At 43.2% G+C, this 20,184-nt stretch overlaps 1 protein-coding gene across 1 annotated transcript; it reads left to right on the forward strand.

Annotated features, from left to right (window-relative positions):
• The first annotated feature begins 2,817 nt into the window (after window positions 1–2,817).
• On the forward strand, window positions 2,818–3,843 carry LOC135876102 (trace amine-associated receptor 9-like). Its single transcript, XM_065401282.1, has one exon. The coding sequence runs from the start codon at window positions 2,818–2,820 to the stop codon at window positions 3,841–3,843; it is 1,026 nt and encodes a 341-aa protein (XP_065257354.1).
• The last annotated feature ends 16,341 nt before the right edge of the window (window positions 3,844–20,184 follow it).

The following is a 20,184-nucleotide window of genomic DNA, read 5'->3' on the forward strand; positions in this document are numbered from 1 at the left end:
TATATATATTTTTGACAACAGGGAGGAAAGAAAAAAAAAGGAAAGTAATTTCTTCTGAGCAGGTTAAATAACCCTCTGTACAGAAGGCTAGCATATAAGACCCATGTACTATTTAAGGTCCACTTTATACCCTATTTTGAGAACATAAGCGGTTCCTAGGCCTTTTGCTGTCCTATACACATTTTGCTCAGATTGGGAGAAAGGCGTAAACCCGTAAAGTATAGTGTTTGGCATAAATGCTGCCTATATGGTAGATAAATTATACTGATAATGTGCACAAAACCCTACTTATCTATCTTTGAATACTCCAGCCTGTATTCTATTTGGCATGCCTGTGGCCTGAGTTTGTAGAGAACTTAGCATTTTATAGCACTTCATTTGTTCAGACCAGAGCTCTCATTGAAGACAACCACTGCTGTGAGTTATCAGCACTACTGCAAATCAGACTTGAGTCTCTCAAGTTGGGCACCCAGAAAAGGAGGACCACACAGTTAGTGTGAAAAGTTTGGTTTAAGTGATTTGCCCAATGTCACATAGGAACTCTGTAGTAGAGGCAGGAATAGAATCTACTTCTCTAGTCAGGTACCTTCCTTCCCACTTCTCCTCTTTGCTGTCTAGGCACCAGCATGGGGACCATTGAGAATACATGAAGGGAAGTTTCCCTGCTCTCAGTTCCTGTGTCTTGTGCCACAGCTGCCTCTGGCGGCTGTGAGGAACAGTTTCTGGGGAAGTGCTTCTGAGCCCTTGCCGCACTAAGCCTGAGCATGCTCGATCATTCTTTGGGAATGTCACAAGTGAAGTCTGGTCAGCAAATAGCACACTGCAGATGGAAGCTTCAGAAGTTAACTGCCAAACTAGCAAGTCTCTACTGAATACGCGTGAACTGAGATTTTCAAAGGCTTGTAACGTGGCCAAATTTGGGTGGATTTTCATGGAGATTTTCATGGCAAAAGGACATCACCCCCACCCACTGCCAGATTTCAAGTTCCTGCTTAAAACATGAAAGCGCTAGAATTTCTCAATGAAACAGTTAACAATTTTTTTAACATGGAGGAAACAACATATTTTCCCCTAATTTACTTCTGAAAAACAGCAGAACCATTTTTGCTGAAATGTTCCAATCAATCAATCAATCAATCAATCAATTTAAGCCAGAAGCATGGAAAATTTCAGCCCAAACTGTTATTTTAGCAAAATTATGAGCAACTGTAGAGGGGTCTTATAATAGGAAGCATCAGGCAACGTTAACACAGATGTCACTACCTGCACCACCTATAATAAAGTAAATTACACTTAGAATATATCCTGATTTTGCATCCTGATTTCTCATCGGCTGGGAAGCTCATTGGCAAAGAGTTGCTGATGGTGTTGGAAGAATGGGCTGCAATATTGTGTTGATATGTTAACAATAAAAAACTTCATTTGAACATTGTAACACATGCCTGAAAAAAATCCAGGCTCTTGAGTGTAACCTGATATTTTGACTATAGTGCCTTCCAGAACAAGCTGTATTCTTTAATGTTTATTGTGTGGCTGGAGCAAAAGAAACTTGATTACAGGAAAGCTAAAGAAACTCCTTGCTCTGGTAACAGTGAAAATAAATGTATAATGATTCAGATAGATCAGATGCCACCTAATTACTCACATATCTGGAGAGACAGAAGTAACAGGGTCTGGTTGAGAAGTTCCAATAATTACTGGTAATGACACATATGAGAATTTAAGGGCCTGATTCTTCACATTGTCACACCAATTTTATGCAATGGCATTACACTGCTGACTGGCATAAAACTGGTGTAAGGGAGTGAAGGATATAGCCCTAAATGTTGTTACTAAAAAAGGCCATGAGAGTTTACTGGGCTTGTAGATAGTAGGACTATTAAACTCAGTGGGGCTACTTATGTAAGAAAAGCAAAACACTACAGCAGCATAGCTCTTAGGTGTAAAGCCTACCTACATCGATGAAAGGGGTGCTTGCATCAGCGTAGGAGAGGTGGTAGATAGGCCAATGGAAGAATTCTTCTGTCACCCTAGTGCTGTCTATATGGGGATTTAGGTCGGATTAACTACTCCGCTCGGGGTGTGGATTTTTTACACGCCTGAGCAACACCTTATACTGACCTAATTTTCTAGTGTAGATCAGTCCTGACTTAAATATGGGTGGAAAGGAAATTTCCTGTTTTCTGCCAGATATTCCAGAGATACTGGAAAGTGTGATAGTAAATCATTGTTTTTCTGCACAAACAATTTAACAACATTTTTTACACCTCATTTTCAACTTATTGTTCCCATCCGCCATCACAGGGGCTTCATTATTTGGAAAGATCAGTGAGTCTGATTCAGATATATTGTTTTTGCTTTGGGAAAAGAGTGAACAGGCTTTGTCATTAACTCTGACACAAGAGCTCAGGGGAGAAAACACTAATATAAATTGCAAGCCTTTTCTAGTGTTCTCTTCATACCTCAGTTCAAATCAATTTATGAAAGGGAGTTTCTCAGAAGATGAGGCATTAGCAGGCAGAAATCAAGTAAGAATGACTCCTACTATTAAATCCAAACACAATAACCACAATAATTTATTTTTTCTTATTTTAAATCACTAGGGAAAATCTGCTGCTACTGAGATCTTACATTTTTACATTTTTTTTAACTTTCTGAATTCATCATAATTTCTGTGTTAAAATAAGTTCGTGGAGTTATTCTATTAACATGCATATTTATTTTTTCCAGGAGAAGTTGCAAACAGGAGCATATTCTCCCTTTCCTAGATCATAAACATCAGTTCAGGAATTCAAAAATATGACTTTGAGGGAAATAATGAACTCAGCGTTTTTTGATAAGGAAGATTTGCAGTACTGCTTTGAAAATATGAATGAATCTTGCTATAAAACACCATTGTCTTCTGGACTCCGAGTAACCTTGTATATTGTGCTTGGTTTGCTGACGATTCTCACTGTGGCTGGAAACCTACTGGTAATCATTTCAATTGCTTATTTCAAGCAGCTTCACTCTCCTACACATTTTTTGATCGCCTCCTTGGCATGTGCTGACTTTGGTTTGGGTCTGACTGTGCTGCCCTTTAGCACTGTAAGATCTGTTGAAACCTGTTGGTATTTTGGGGAAACATTCTGTAGATTTAACAGTTGTTTAAATGTATCTTTCTGCCTAGCATCAATATTTCACTTGTGTTTCATCTCTGTTGATCGATATGTTGCTGTCACTGACCCTTTAATTTATCCAGTTAAGTTCACAGTGCCTGTTTCAGGCGTGTTCATAGCTGTTGCCTGGACATTTTCGTTGGTATACAGTGTTTATGTTGTCTTCACTGGGGCTAATGAAGAAGGGCTACAAGAATTAGTAAATGCCCTCTCCTGTGAAGGGGGGTGTCAGATTATCTTAAATAAAATGCAGGTGGTTGTATCCTCGCTCCTTTATTTCATACCTTTCTTTACAGTGATAGCACTTTACAGCAAGATCCTTGCTGTGGCTAAACGACAAGCTAGAATGATAGAGATGATGAGCAACAACACCCAGTCATCTGATTTCAGTGACAGAGTTGGCAGAAGAGAGAGGAAAGCTGCTAAAACCCTGGGTATACCTGTGATTGCTTTCTTCGTATTCTGGTCACCTTTTTTTATAACTGTAATAATTAATGCTTTCCTCAACTTCATAACTCCACCCCTTGTCTTTGACATTGTAGCTTGGTTTGCTTATTCCAACTCTGCCATTAATCCTTTGATTTACTCTCTCTTTTATCCTTGGTTTCGAAAAGCAATGAAAGTGATTGTGAGCTGTAAAATCCTACGCCTTGATTGCTCAACAATGAGTTTCTTTTCTGAATGAAAATGTATCTTGTACTGCTAAGTTCTGATTCCAGGTCACCGTCTTCCTCTGTCTGTTTTGTTGTTTTTCCTTTCAAATAATCTCCCAGACTTTTATAGCTGTATACTTTGAATCCTAATGAAAATCATGTTGAGTTATTTTTAGTAAAGTCCATTTCTTTTTTTTTTAAATGTTCTGATTTAAAGTGTCAGTGAATATCTATTTTTTTTAATGAGGCTGAATAAAAAAAGAAAAATTTTGCTTAATCGACTATTCTGTGTGTTATATAGCATTATTTTTGTTAAATATAACATTATTATATAGTATTTCTGACAAAATTACAATACATTGCACTATAAACACTAGATAGATTTAGCACTGATTGGATAATTTTATTTTGTATTTTTCTGTATCGCTGGCTGACTTAGAAACTTTCTAGGCCCTAGAATAGGCCACTGTGAACGATAGGAAACATACAGAGCCCATGAAAAACCAAACTAGCAGAGATGGGGATGGCGGTGGAGGGATGGGGGGGAATAGGCATCTTATGAAACTAGCAAATCAGATGCAGATAGGACATAATAGTTGTTGCAGGGAAAATTCAAGTCATAATGGCAACTTCAAGATGTCCATAATTCCAATCCACACCACTTTCTTCAAAGCTACTGGACCAAAAATAATGTAGATAGACAGACAGTACATGCACACCAATGAAGGTCTAATTAGATTCCATCTAGTGTCAATGCCAAAAGTCCTATTGATTTAATGGTAGTCAGATCATTTACTTAGTCAGCAATAATGATTAAAAGATCAAAAGTGTTATGATGCTGTATGCCAGCCATGACTTTCTCAGTGACTGAATGGGCTATATCGGTCATTTAAAGCTTTTGAGACAACTCATATAGACCAACTCTGTCCTTTAAAATATCTGAATGACAGGTGATTACTGAGAAGAAGTAGGTGATCTCAGGGAAGCAGGCTGGTGTTTATAAAGAAGCCCATTCTGATAATCCTGTTTTTAGAACCCAAAGCTCCATTCTGTGAGCAGGGTGGACTAGAGGTCCTCTATGTGCTGGCCACTTTTTCTCTCACAGAACCAGGAGAATCGAACAGGGGAGTTATTATGGCAGAAATAACTGCTCCTAATCTGGGAGAAGGCATGCTGAGAAACAAAAGGTCTACATAAGCCCCCACCACTTTCCACACAGGGCCGGCTCCAGGCACCAGCTGAGCAAGCTGGTGCTTGGGGCGGCAGATTGTTTGAGGCGGCATTCTGCCCAATCCTAGGGCGTCACGGCCGCTTTTTTTTTTTTTGTTCCGCTCCGGCCGCCCTGTAGGGGGCGGCGGCGTGGAGAACCAGAGCGCCCTGCAGGGCAGTCCTCGTCCTTCCCTCCCCGTCGACCGGAGCGGAGCCTGCTGTAGCCCTGGCCGCCCCCTTCTCTCTCTCTCCCGCCCGCTCCCTCCCCCCCCCAGCCGGTCCCCCTGCACCCGCGCTCCAGCCGCGCCGCAGGTGGTTTTTTTTTTTTTTTGCTTTGCCCTTCTGGCTGCCCTGTTTTGTTTTTTTTTGCTTGGGGCAGCCAAAAAGCCAGAGCCGGCCCTGTTTCCACAATCAAGGAGAGAACCACAAGGAAGAAAGTCATGCTAATGGGCAAATTGTTGAGGCTGATTAAAATGTTGTCTTATAATTCCCTTTTAAAGAATAAGCTCTGCAGTTAAGTTACCTCCATGTAAGTGACCTTCTCCCCTGTCTGGCTTGAAGTAGCTCCAGTGCTGTTGGTATGAGTGTGATAGCCTGAAATTTTATTATCCCTCTGTGACGTTGTGCAGTCTATATGGTTTTATAAAAACATGATGATAAGTGAATATAATGTAACTGGAATATGCTTAATGCAAAATGTCTCTTGCAAGGTATCATTACAAAGCTTATAATCTACTGAGTGTGATCATCCTATTTGTATAAATGTACCACTCTTGTATCTGAAACTAGAAATATGAAATATAACTCTGAGGGCCTATTGTAATTATGCAAAGTGTGGGCCATTAATGGTGCTTTGGAATCTTGACGACTCCCATTAACCAGGACCATTGTCTGCAGATGGCTGTGTTTACCTGTGAGTCTTCCTGTATATGTGTGTGCTGGCAAGTGGGTAATGAAGTCTTGCAGAGACATGTGATCATGTCACCTGAACTGGAATCCATCTTTAACCTGATGCTTTTCCAGTGAGGGGGGGGGGTGGAAACCCAGAGGGACAAAGGGTTCCCGCCTTATGCAAAAGTTATATAAAGGGGTGGAACAGAACAAAGATGGGAGAGAGGAGCCATCATGAAGAATCTCCTAGCTACCACCTAAGCTGGAACAAGAGCTGTGCCAGGGGAAAGAATTGTGCCCAGGCCTGGAAGGTGTCCAGTCTGAGAAAAAACTTACTGAAGCATCTCTGAGGGTGAGATTATCTGTATTCAGTTTAATTAGACATAGATTTGCGCATTTTATTTTATTTTGCTTGGTGACTTAATTTGTTCTGTTTGTTACTACTTGGAACCACTTAAATCCTACTTTCTGTATTTACATAACTCATAGTATGTATTAATATCTGGGGGAGCAAACAACTGTGCATATCTCTCTATCAGTGTTATAGAGGGCGAACAATTTATGAGTTTACCCTGTATAAGCTTTATACAGGGTAAAACAGATTTATTTGGGTTTAGACCCCATTGGGAGTTGGGCATCTGAGAGCTAAAGACAAGCACACTTCTGTGAGCTGTTTTCAGGTAAACCTGCAGCTTTGGGGCAAGTAATTCAGACTCTGGGTCTGTGTTGGAGCAGACGGGAGTGTCTGGCTCAGCAAGACAGGGTGCTGCAGTCCTGAGCTGGCAGGGAAAAAAGGAGCAGAGGTAGTGTTGGTACATTAGGTGGCAGCTCCCAGGGGGGTTTCTGTGATCCAACCCGTCACACCCTCCTCAAAGAACTCTGAACTTTTCCTGCAGTTTTTTGTTTTTGTAGTTCAAATAGCAGCAAAAGGATTTTAATAATATATGTTAAATCAATTCTCTCTCCAACCAAATGACTGGGTATCGTGATTTTTGGAGGAAATAGTTTCCTGCACTTCTAGTATCAGGCTGAATTACAGTAGACCTTTAAGGATTTCACAAACAAAATGAGGTCAGAAACACTCAAGGCCTAACAAATGCTTCCTCTGCAAAGGGTGGGGGCTAGTTCTTCTATCTGGACCTTTAAGGGCATTAGGCTGGTGTTATAGCTGGTCCTATTCTTCTTGAATTTGTTCACTCATTCCATGGCAGAAGATGAGGGGGTAATAGTAGACTCACCATTCTACAGGGGCGAGAATCTTTCTTTCTATGGTCTTCTAGGCTCAGGATTTAGACAGGGTTCCAAAGGGTATGGAAGGAAAGAGGTCCTGTGTTCTACATATCTCCAGATAAGCTTTCTGCAACATTTTATATCCTCCTTGGATATACATGGGCTGAGACTAGGATGTGGGCTATGCCTGTGTCCCTCTATGCCTGGAATTTATTCCTATTAACTTTCACTGTCTGCCCCCATCGGGGATCCATTGTTTCTGTTCCCATTTGGGTACAGCAGGACTAATGTACCAGGGTATTAGGAGTTAACTCCTAAGCACATACACTGTATGCCCTAGATGAGCTGGTTGGGCAACTCCCTCCCTCCAGAGGCTGAGTCACACAGTTAACTCCTTAAGTTTGAGATGCAGGCTGTCACTCTAGGACTAGACTTATCCCTAATGGATGAACTGGGCAATTCCAGATGATATGATCCAGTTTATTACAGATATGACACCACTTCTCCCCACTGTCTCCGGGGTTCCTCAGAGCTGGCTTCCCTCCCATTGGAGTAGGTCTTGTCCTCTGGGTGAGTTTACCCATTTCTCATATCTGAAGCGTTCTCTGGTGAGTTGTCCCTCCACTTTGGGTTCAACATGTGGGCCATTCATCCGTGGACTTCCTCTCAGACCCAGACCTGCCATCCACATAGCCAGCCACTCAGCTTGTGGCAAAGAAGTCTCTTGGCTTCTTATCCACCAACAACGTTTAACATCATGGGAACAAATCATAAAACTGTTCCAGCCGAACCATTTCATACAGCTCATTCAATATACGACTCAAAAAAAAATCAACCTGGTTTAGAGGGAAATCAACCTGGTTTAGAGGGAAGTCAAAGAAGCTAGGAATTGTAGAAAATTGATAAGGGAAACAAAGGGACACAAGGAGAACTTTATGACCAGCAGAGTTAAGGATAATAAGGAGGAGGTTTTTTTAAGTATATTAGGAACCAAAAATATCCTAACAATATTATTGGTCCATTTCTAGGTGGAAATGGTCGTATTATCAATAATGTTGTAGAAAGGAGAGAAATGTTCAATAAATATTTCTGTTCTGTATCTGGGGGGGTGGGAAAAACAACAGATGATGTAGTCATATTAGATGGTGACACTCTTTCCATTCTACTAGTATCCTGGAAGGATGTTAAACAGCAGTTACTGAAGTTAGACATTTTAAAATCAGCAAGTCCAGATAACTTGCATCCAAAGGTTCTAAAAGAGCTGACTAATGAGCTCATTGGATTATTAATGTTGATTTTCAATAAGTTTTAGAACACTGGGGAACTTCTAGAAGTCTGGATGAAAGCTAGTGTTTTGCCAGTATTTATAAAAGATAAACGGGTTGTCCCAGGTAATTATAAGCCCACCAGTCTGACATCTATCTCAGGCAAGATAAAGGAGTGGCTGATATGGGACTCAATTAATAAAGAAATAAAGGAGGGTAATATAATTAATGACAGTCAATATGGGTTTATGGAAAATAGATCCTCTCAAACTACCTTGATATCTTTATTTTTTGATGAGATTATATAGTTGGTTGGTAAAGGTAATAGATCTAATATACTTAGACTTCTGCAAGGCATTTGACTTGATGCCACACAACATTAAAATTGATTAAAAATTAGAAATATATAAAATTAACGTGGCACATATTAAATGGATTCAAAACTGGCCAACTGATAGGTCTCAAAATGTAATTGTAAACAGGGAATCGTCATCAAGTGGGTGTTTCTAGTAAGGACAGTTCTTAGTCCTACATTATTTAACATTTTTATCAATGACCTAGAAGAAAATATAAAATCACCACTGATAAAGTTTGCAGATGACACAAAAATTTGGGACGTGGTAAATAATGAAGAAGACAGGTCACTGATACAGATATATCTGGATCGTTTGGTAAGCTGGGTTCAAGAAAACAATATGCATTTTAATATGACTAAATATAAATACCCATTTAAGAACAAAGAATGTAGGCCATCCTTACATGATGGAGGACTCTAACCTGGGAAACAGTGTCCGAAAAAGATTTGAGGTCATGGTGGATAATCAGATGAACATGAGCTCCCAGTGTGACTCTATGGCCAAAAGGGTGAATGAAATCCTTGGCTGTATCAACAGGGGAGTCTAGAGTAGGAATAGAGAGTTTATTGTACTTCTGTATTTGGCACTAGTGCTACTGCTTCTGGAATACCTTTCTGGTGTCCACAATTCAGTAAAGATGTTGTGGAATTGGAGAGGGTGGAGAGAAGAGCCACAAGAATAATCAAAGGTTCAGAAAATATGACTTATAGTAGCGGTTCTCAATCAGGGATACACGTATGCCTGGGGGTATGCAGAGGTCTTCCAGGGGATATATCAACTCATCTAGACATTTGCCTAGTTTTACAACAGGCTACATAAAAAGGAAGTCAGGGAAAGTCTGTACAAACTAAAATTTCATATGACGCTAAAAATTCAGACTGTAAACAAGGTGTAAATTTTTAACAGTGAGAATAATTAAACATTGGAACAATTTACCAAGGATCATGGTGGATTCTCCATCACTGGCAACACTGGTCTACAATTTTTGAGAAGTCGTCTGCTTCAGAGATAAAATGTGCTATTTATTATGTATTTTGATGTGCTGAATTCAAATATGACAATTAAAACAACTGATTGGCTACTGTTTCTAAGATATTTAAGTTTTTACATTTTATGTCTCTGTATATTGTGTAGATAGTAGAGTTTTAATCATAAATTGTAAACCTAGGTCTTTTCATGTGTTTATGGTTGCTTTACATGATAATATTTCACCTGTCCTGTTTATGTAACACTTTAAAAATCAGCAAAAGAGTTACATAAATAAAATTTATTATGAAACAAAAGGCAAAAAACTATTATGTACATAGTTTAGTCCTATTCAGTGTCTACTCGGCGCTTCTTGGCTTGTCTCTTGTATTCATTAAATGGAGCATCTCTTGTCACTGTCCAGCAACAGTCTGCAAGCTCCATTCGCCCTGATAGCGTTTCTCCATTGTTGCAATGTCCTGGTGAAATCGCTCGCAGTGCTCGTCGCTCACTGCTCCGCAGTTCGGTGGAAAAAAATCTAGATGAGAGTGCAAAAAATGTATCTTTAGTGACATGTTGCAACCAAGGCTTTTGTATGCCTTGAGGAGGTTTTCCACCAACAACCTGTAGTTGTCTGCCTTGTTGTTTCCGAGAAAATTTATTGCCACTAACTGGAAGGCTTTCCATGCCGTCTTTTCCTTGCCACGCAGTGCATGGTCAAATGCATCATCTCGAAGAAGTTCACGAATCTGAGGACCAACAAAGACACCTTCCTTTATCTTAGCTTCACTTAACCTTGGAAATTTTCCACGGAGGTACTTGAAAGCTGCTTGTGTTTTGTCAATGGCCTTCACAAAGTTCTTCATCAGACCCAGCTTGATGTGTAAGGGTGGTAACAAAATCTTCCTTGATTCAACAAGTGGTGGATGCTGAACACTTTTCCTCCCAGGCTCCAATGACTGTCGGAGTGGCCAATCTTTCTTGATGTAGTGGGAATCTCTTGCACGACTATCCCATTCGCAGAGAAAACAGCAGTACTTTGTGTATCCAGTCTGCAGACCAAGCAAGAGAGCAACAACCTTCAAATCGCCACAAAGCTGCCACTGATGTTGGTCATAGTTTATGCACCTCAAAAGTTGTTTCATGTTGTCATAGGTTTCCTTCATATGGACTTCATGACCAACTGGAATTGATGGCAAAACATTGCCATTATGCAGTAAAACAGCTTTAAGACTCGTCTTCGATGAATCAATGAACAGTCTTCACTCATCTGGATCGTGAACGATGTTGAGGGCTGCCATCACACCATCAATGTTGTTGCAGGCTACAAGATCACCTTCCATGAAGAAGAATGGGACAAGATCCTTTTGACGGTCACGGAACATGGAAACCCTAACATCACCTGCCAGGAGATTCCACTCCTGTAGTCTGGAGCCCAACAGCTCTGCCTTACTCTTGGGTAGTTCCAAATCCCTGACAAGGTCATTCAGTTCACCTTGTGTTATGAGGTGTGGTTCAGAGGAGGAGGATGGAAGAAAATGTGGGTCCTGTGACATTGATGGTTCAGGACCAGAAGTTTCATCCTCTTCCTCTTCCTCGTCTGACTCAAGTGAGAATGATTCTGGTGCATCAGGAACCGGCCATCCTTCTCCGTGGGGTACTGGGCGTATAGCTGATGGAATGTTTGGATAATGCACAGTCCACTTTTTCTTCTTTGACTCACCTTTCCCAACTGGAGGCACCATGCAGAAGTAACAATTGCTGGTATGATCTGTTGGCTCTCTCCAAATCATTGGCACTGCAAAAGACATAGATTTCCTTTTCCTGTTCAACCACTGGCCAAGATTTGTTGCACAAGTGTTGCAGCATATGTGTGGGGCCCACCTCTTGTCCTGATCTCCAGTTTTGCAGCCAAAATAAAGGTGACAGGCTTTCTTAACCATAGTGGTTATACTGCGCTTTTGTGATGCAAAAGTCACTTCACCACAAACATAGCAGAAGTTATCTGCACTGTTCACACAAGTACGAGGCATCTCTGCTCACTTTGGCTAAACAGAAATGTGTCCCTTTGCAAAATCAAACACTGACAAATAAGAGAGCACGACATTGTATGATTTCTAGAGCTGATATAGGGCAATTTGTTCAGCAGAGTGATGTAAGCTTCGTTATGATTGCATCATCCATGACTTCTAGGAATAACATGATGCAATTCATATCATGTATGACGCAATACCAGCTTCAGATTGCATCATTCATTGTTTTGCCTAAAAAGCAAGTACTGTCCAAACCCAGTCATAGATTTATTCATAGATCCAGTCAAAGATGTATTTTAGTCATTTCTGGTTTAAATTGAGATCCCTTCCCTTTATAACTCACTTATCCTCCGCCATTCCCAAGTCTCAAGGGTCGTATATACTGACCCAATAGCATATCTTGAAAACTAGAGCCAATCAACAATTTTAAGCATCATTTTCGTTCTCAGTGACCCAGAATTAGTGAAGTTTGACTACATTTATTTCAGAAGCATTTTGGCTGTAGAGCAGTGCAATTTTAAAATCAAGATTAGATTTTTTTTTCTATAAGATCTGCTCTAGGAAGTTCTATGGACTGTGTTATACTTGAGGTTAGACAAGATGATCACTACAGTCCCTTCTCACTTGGTAATCTTTGAATCTATGAATCTTTGCCTCATTTGCAGAGAGAATCCCTCAGCTGAGTCAGGGAGTGGGGTGGTGGAAGCTTGCTGTGAATGGTGGGGGGCAGAAGGATAGGAGGGGGATCGAGGGGAGTTACTGAGGCTCTTTGGAGCGGGTGCTGTCACGGATTCTGGGCGTGCAATGCGGAGCAATAAGGGGTTGTGTCACCACTTGCACTACAACCCTGGGTGCCTTACAATGCTTTGCTGCTGTAGCTCCCAGCCTGGGACACTCACAGCCAGCTCACAATCATGCAATCACCACCCTGGGTGTCTGTGTGCTAGACAGCCCTGGTTCAGCAGCTCCGACTTCAGCCACCAGTCTACAGCCTCACAGCCCCACTGTGGCTTCCACCAGCCCTCATGACAACCAGCAAGGTGGCCCCAACACACTCCCAGTCCCCGGTTTCCCCAAAACTCTGTGCCCTGAAGTGTCCAGCCCTCTCCTGGACAGCTCAGAGAAATAATAAGGTTTGTTTGTTTCTGTCTCCCTTTGTTTGGGCACAGGCTGTAAAGCCTAATTTCAGTGAGTATCTATAATTCCTTATCAGGGCCGGCTCCAGGCACCAGCGCAGGAAGCAGGTGCTTGGGGCGGCCAATGAAAAGGGGCGGCATGTCTGGGTCTTCGGCGGCAATTCGGCGGCAGGTCCATCAGTCCCCCTTGGAGGGAAGGACCGGCCGCCAAATTGCCGCCGAAGAATGAAGCGGCGTGGTAGAGCAGCCGCTGAAGTGCCGCCGATCGCAGCTTTATTTTTTTTTCCTCTTTGCCACTTGGGGCGGCAAAAAAGCTGGAGCTGGCCCTGTTCCTTATAGAGTGTTAATATACATAGTTTATGATGATATTAATCACCTCTATGTCACAGGCTTTTATAAAACATCTCACTCGATAAACTTTTAGAATACCCTAATATGGTATACAATCAGTTGATTCAATTGCTTCTCACTTGAGGTTCAGCCCGCTGTCTGTAGATCCCAGATAATATTTCACTTCCTTCCTCAAAGCTGTCTCCTCCCACATTTGTTAGCTTGTTAGCTCTGCTTACCTAAATGAAGATTCATTTACACATGTCTCTGCTTGCTCACCAAGCTGGTTAGAAAAACAAATGCACATTCCTTTTCCTAGGATGGACCAGTTTACCAACTCCCCCTGACTTGCCTGGCTTAAACTCATTTTAGCCATCATTCCAGCTTATATCTAATACTCTAAATATACACTGCATACATACATCACCCAAGAACATTAATGATCAGTGAGTTATTAGTTTTCCATTGACATATTACATGTCATCTTTTAGATAACAATCATGACACTAGTGTGTGAGGTGTAGTGAGTATGTCAGGCCTGACAAAAGTTGCTGACAGACTAGTGAGACACAAATGGGCCTCTGTGGCACTGGTGCCCTTCCCCACCCCTCAGTGGCTGGTGCCCGGTGCAACAATGTTCCCTTGCTGTACACTAGGTGCTGGTGCCCTGTCTCCCACCTCACCCTGCTATCACACTTGCTTCAAGTCCTGCCCCTCTGCTGGATGTCCTCCACCTGCTCCCCTGCAGCCAATCTCTTGTGCTGCTGCTGCTTCTTCAGGCCCTCCTCTGGGTCCTGCTTTTGCCTCTCCCTCTGCCTCATGGGCTGTGGGTGAGGCTTCCCCTGCCCGCCTTTTACGGCCGAGAGGCTACATCCCCACGTGCTGCTCTCAGCCCTCCCCCGTAGCTCTGGCCAGGGCAGGGAGGGCTGAGAGCTCAGCCCCTCACCCCATGGCCCTGGCTAGGGTGGGGGGTGGGAGGGGTTGAGAGCTCGGCCTCGGCTGGGATCAAGTGCTCAGCCGGGAGTGCTGTGGCTCCCTCGGCTCTGTCTAGAGCTCTGAGCCCCCAGTCCCTCCCCCAGTCCACCCCTTCCACCTGAGGCCCCGCCCATGGCCCCACCTCATTCTGCTCCTTCCCCCGCAACCCAGCCCTGTTCCACCCCTTTTCCCACAGTCCTGCCCCTGTTCTACCCACTGTCCCATCCCCGTTCCACCCCTTCCACTGTGGCCACATCCCTGCCCCGATGCACTGCCCCCTCTCCCCCCGGCCCGAAGACTGGAAAAGCTCTGGGGCCATGGTGGGGGTAGATTTTTCCAGGGATCTAAAATGCACCACTGCCCCACCCCAGCAGCGTGAAGTTTGGGGAGGCTTAGCCTCCCCCAACCTCCATTATGCACCACCTATGCTCTGTCCCCCAGCCCTCCACGCCCCGTGCACATGCACAGGGGGAGAAACATAGATGTGACCCACTCTCACCTCTGTGAGATAATGTGTGGGCCGAAAATATCAGGAGGGTGGAAACATAGATCCGCTCCCCCAATATTTCCATTGCAGGGGCTCTAGGTCCCCTCATTCCCACCACCCCTGAGATGAGGTAGGCAAGGTTATCCTTTTAGACCCCCATCCCCGCAAAAAAAAAAAAAAAAAAAAAAAAATCCAAAACAACAAACAGACAGACAAGTTCTCCCACATACACTGCATACCAAGACCTGGAGCAGCTCCAGTTGCAAGGTGCTAAGAACCCTAGGATGCATTGCACCCACACAGATCCCAATGTCAGACACATGTCTGTGCAGTGCCAGTGTGGATGTGGCTAAATGGACATGAGGTGTGCATCCCACTGCAGTGTAGATGTTAGCAAGCATGCTTGGCAAGCACTGGTTCGCTGGTGCAGGTGCCTGGACATGGATACAAAATGCAGTGGAGACATACCCCAGGTGTTTACTGAAGGGAGGCTTAACTTGAGACATTCTTTTTCCTTCCTGCTTATTTTTCCAAACAGCTGCTTTCTTTCCTGCTTGTTTTACCCTGTATTAAACTAAACCAATACATTAATACACTAAACATCCCAATAGCCAAAAGTAATATAAATTATTCATAAGTTATTACACAGTAGTTCTATATCTAGCCTAGTTGTTTCTATGGAAATTTACAAACACTGGAATTTTTCTTTTTTCAGAGTCTCCTTTGAAACTCTGGGTTATTTAGAACAGCGGGTGTTTTTATGGGTATTAGATGGCTCAGGAGATTGGTAATAGGATCATGTCTATTTAGGATTTTTCTAATGTGCTGGCCATCATGGTATCTAGGTACCAAATGCACAAGCTATGTATTATTTCAAATTATGCAAAGTCTCCTCAATTCTAAAATGAGATTGTACAAAAAGACAATCCAGTAGTTAAGACACTCTAGTGGGACTCAAGAAGATTGGATTCAAGTTCTTCCTCTGTACACAGACTTCATTTCTACGGATTTCATTTCCCTGTCAGTAAATATGGGGATAACATTACTTCCAGGGCTGGCTCCAGGCATCAGCCTGGCAAGCAGGTGCTTAGGGCGGCCGCTCCGGAGAGGGGCGGCACGTCCAGGTATTCGGCGGCAATTCGGCGGACGGTCCCTCACTCCCGCTCGGAGCGAAGGACCTCCCGCCGAATTGCCGCCGCAGATCACGATCGCGGCTTTTTTTTTTTTTTTTTTTTTTTTGACTGCTTGGGGTGGCCAAAATCCTGGAGCCGGCCCTGATTACTTCCCTGTCTCTTTGGAACATGGTAATAAATGTGCCTGTCCCAGGGGTCGCCAGAGTTGTGAGGCATCTCACTTCTATCAGTCTTTAGCATGAGGTAGTCTTGTCTGTATCTGCTGTGGGCCCACTCCCTGACTCCAGCAGCCTCTGGCAATACAAGCACTACCTTGAATCCAGGCCTTTGCAGGCCTCACTCTCTCTACACAGGTTAGCAATAAGCACACACCAACCCCATCCTTTGGGCATCTCTCTGGGGTGTCCAGTCTCTGGTTCACTAAATGCTCACAGAGCTCTCAGATTCTCTACTTCCCAAGGGATAATACACACCACAGCTTACTAGTCCAGTTAGAATGCCCCTCTGCTTAAAACACAGCACTTAGATTTGTTCATAGAGAAAGCATGTTTAGTTTATTTAACAAAGAACAGTCATATTACAACAAGAAGAAATGTTGAAAAAAAAGGGTTACATATAAAACAAAATCATAGGCTTTTTATGGCCTAAACTGAGTAAACAAATTACCCTCCAGTCTAAAGAAGTTTTTCCCAGCATTTTCAGACGAGCCTAGCTGAGATCTTTTTCATGAAGCAAACCCAATGCCATTTTAATTCCCTGGGGAAGGATCCCAGGCTGTCTTTTTTTCACCCCCAGAACATACCTTTGATTTTCACCTGAAAACAAGGTTCCTCCCCGCTCCACCTCTGTTTACCTTTTCCTGTTAATTTTCTTTTGACCTCCCTGCAAACTCTCTATTAGCATTTGATTTAGTATGCTGTTACACAACATGATCCCTTATCCCAGGAAGTCCACTCTCCAGACGATTATCTTGGGGTTCCTTTGTCTTTGTAAATCCTCAGACCTGGGCCTGATACAGACAGCAAACATAGCCTGTCACCAAGTATGTCCATTGTTTTTATGCTAATTGAATTAGCCTGGAGGCATGCAAACACAATGGTCTGCTAGAGAGATAAGTGTTTACTACCCCCTTCCTGCCTAGAATCTGCTTAAAGAACAGGAGTACTTGTGGCACCTTAGAGACTAAGGCCTTGGCTACACTGGCAATTCACAGCGCTGCACTTGCTGCGCTCAGGGGTGTGAAAAAACACCCCCCCTGAGCGCAGCGAGTGCAGCGCTGTAAAGCGCCAGTGTAATCAGCGCCTGCAGCGCTGCACGCTCCCTCGCAGCGCTGCAAGCTATTCCCCTCGGAGAGGTGGAGTACTTGCAGCGCTGCGAGAGAGCTCTCGCAGCGCTGGCGGCGCGACTACACTAGCGCGTCACAGCGCTGCCGCGGCAGCGCTGTGAATCCGCAAGTGTAGCCAAGGCCTAACAAATTTATTAGAGCATAAGCTTTCGTGGGCTACAGCCCACTTCTTCGGATGCAAATAGAATCTGCTTATCACCTTCTGGTGACCTGCCTTAACTTTCTTGCTTTAAGAACCTAGTTTTCAGGTTTCAGAGTAGCAGTTTTCAGGATACATACATAACTTTACACATTATCTGCATATACTTTAACAATGTGACACATGCTTTCAGTAGAGACATTACATGACTCCTTTTGATGAACCCAGGGGGTCCCTGTAACTCTATCTACCTCTGTGTGTCCTGCCAGTTGGCACCAAGAGGTTTCCGGATTAGAGCGCCTAACCAAATGCAATCACCCAAGCATTAGCTGATAACAAGCATAGTGTTTTTCTTTCCAAAAGAAGATGCGTTCTTTGAAGAATATCGGGGTGGAACAGCAAAAGGAACTTGATTCCAAGGAAAAGTAAAAAACAAACAAACAAAAATCCTTGGCCTGTGTGATCTGGGTCACTCCTGGGCTCAGGACAAACCACTACCAAGACCCTAGTCAGGTGTAACAAAAGGGGTTTATTTGGCTGTCACAGCCTTACCCCACAGCAACAAGCAAGGCATAGTAGCAAATAATAGTCTCTCATCAGGCCTACCTTCCTTCAGGGAGGCTCTGGCAAGAGGCAGTCTCTCAAGCAGTTCCTGGCCCCAACCAGGCTTGTCTCAGACATAGGTGCCGTAGCTAGGGTGCTGGGGGTGCAGCAACATCCCCTGGCTTGAAGTGGTTTCCATCATATCCAGGGTTTACAGGTTGGTTCAATGGCACTCAGCACCCCCACTATACAAATTGTTCCAGCACCTTTGGTCTCAGAGGTCAGCCCTCCAACTGAGCTGTACTCTCTTCTCCCAACCCCTCCCCCCAAGCCCAACACCTAGAGGGCAGGTACAGTGGAGTAGGGTTGTGTTAACCCTTTCCTGACTAGAGTGGAGCCCCATCACAGTCTGTTAACACAGTTTGTGGAAATATATGTGTAAAGACTCATAAGAATCAGAATCTGAAAAGTAAAAATAAAATAAAATAAATAAAAAATGACAGAAGACCAAGAAGTTTCAAGCCTTTCTTTTGCTGTTATTATTGAATATCTCAGGCCCTGATCCTCATTCACAGCAGTTTTACACCATGGAGTTACATGGCAGAAAACTGGTGCAAAAGACTGTGGCCCTACATTTTGTTACTGAAAAAAGTCATACAATATGCAGGTCTGACATGATAGTTAATCATTGTTTTGCAGCACATACAACTTAATAATGATTTTTACACCTTGTTGTCATCTTAGTGTCCCCATCCTTCACCACAGGGATTTTTTTACTTAGGAACATCAGCGAGCCTGCTTCAGACCTTGGGCTTGTCTACACTAGAAACTTGCATAGGCGAAACTGTACCAATGATATAAACGGATTTTTTGTTCATAATGTTTCCCAGATGTATTTAAATTTGATTCAGTTCTATGCTTCATTGTGGCCCACTGTACACCGCTCCGGTCACTCGGACATCGTGTCCAATGCGTTATTTTGCTTATTTGAAGTTTTGCCTGATTGCTAAGTTTGATGCTCACACTATAGGCAATCTCCAGGTGTGTGATGGGGATAATGTTTTTATTTTCTACTGATGGATGGAGTGGACAGGAGGATGAGGATAGAGTTTTTGATTTCTGCCCAAGGCAAGAGAAAGACTCAATCTAGCACGGCAGCTTGCCTAATGTACTTGGGTTTGATATACTATCAGTACTTCTTCCGATGGAGAATCCAGAGAAGTTGATGTCACCTCCCAGATGACCCCATCATGTGATTTTTTTTCTCTCCCCTGTTGCTGGGGTAAAAGTGTAAGATTTTTTCAATCCCCTCTCAAACCAGTTAACTGTGATTCTTGGTGGTTGGAGGCAGGACTGGCTCCAGGGTTTTTGCCGCCCCAAGCGGTGGGAAAAAAAAAAAAAAAAGCCACGATCGCAATTGCGATCGGCGGCACTCCGGGCGGCAGCTCCACCGCGCCGCTTTCTTCTTCGGCGGGAATTCGGCGGCAGGTGCTTCCCTCCAAGAGGGACCCGCCGCCGAATTGCCGCTGAACAGCCCGACGCGCCGCCCCTTCCCCTTGGCCGCCCCAAGCACCTGCTTGCTGGGCTGGTGCCTGGAGCCGGCCCTGGTTGGAGGAAATAATTCCTGCACTGTTAGTTTTTCTTTTTTTCCTGGAATTAGAGTGGCTTGTTCTAATACTTCAGCAGTTTCCAAAATAAAACTGAAGGAACAACAGATGGTGAATAAATGAAGTGAAGTTGAATGTCAGTGTCGATAGAAGTAGTGAGTATCATAGATGCACTGATTGAGAAAAACACTTACACACATTCTTAAGTGCATCTCTATTCAGGACAGCCCATAAACATGTGCTTTAGGGCTGTCTTGAATAAGGCTGTTTTCCTGAATTGGGGACAGAGATTGTGGACTTCTTAGATTAATAAAAATGACATGCATTGTGAAATATTCAGATGCTGGGAATGTACTTACTGCTATAGCCCAGTGACCTACCCCAGTTGTACCTTGGTTGGAAAGTTCATTAGACAAAGTGTATTCTTGTCATGGAAAAAGTTTACTAATATGAAACTCTGTTGGGGGCAAAAAATTATGTTATTTGGCTTTGTTTTGTTAAATATGCTGATTATAGTATTCAAGCAACTAAGTAATTCAGTTCATACTCTATACCGTACTGATTTCATATGTAACGCTTGCTAGTGTGAACCCCTTTTGTTGTATTTCTACATATAAACCCTCATTTGTTAAGTCAATTAAAAGCTTCCTATTGACTTCAGTGTGTTTCGCATCTGGCTCACACTCATTATCTTACTGTTAGCTATATGCAATCTGTTCTTTAACTGT

Source organism: Emys orbicularis, chromosome 3 (genome assembly GCF_028017835.1).
Source record: "Emys orbicularis isolate rEmyOrb1 chromosome 3, rEmyOrb1.hap1, whole genome shotgun sequence".
NCBI classification, from domain to species: Eukaryota; Metazoa; Chordata; order Testudines; family Emydidae; genus Emys; species Emys orbicularis.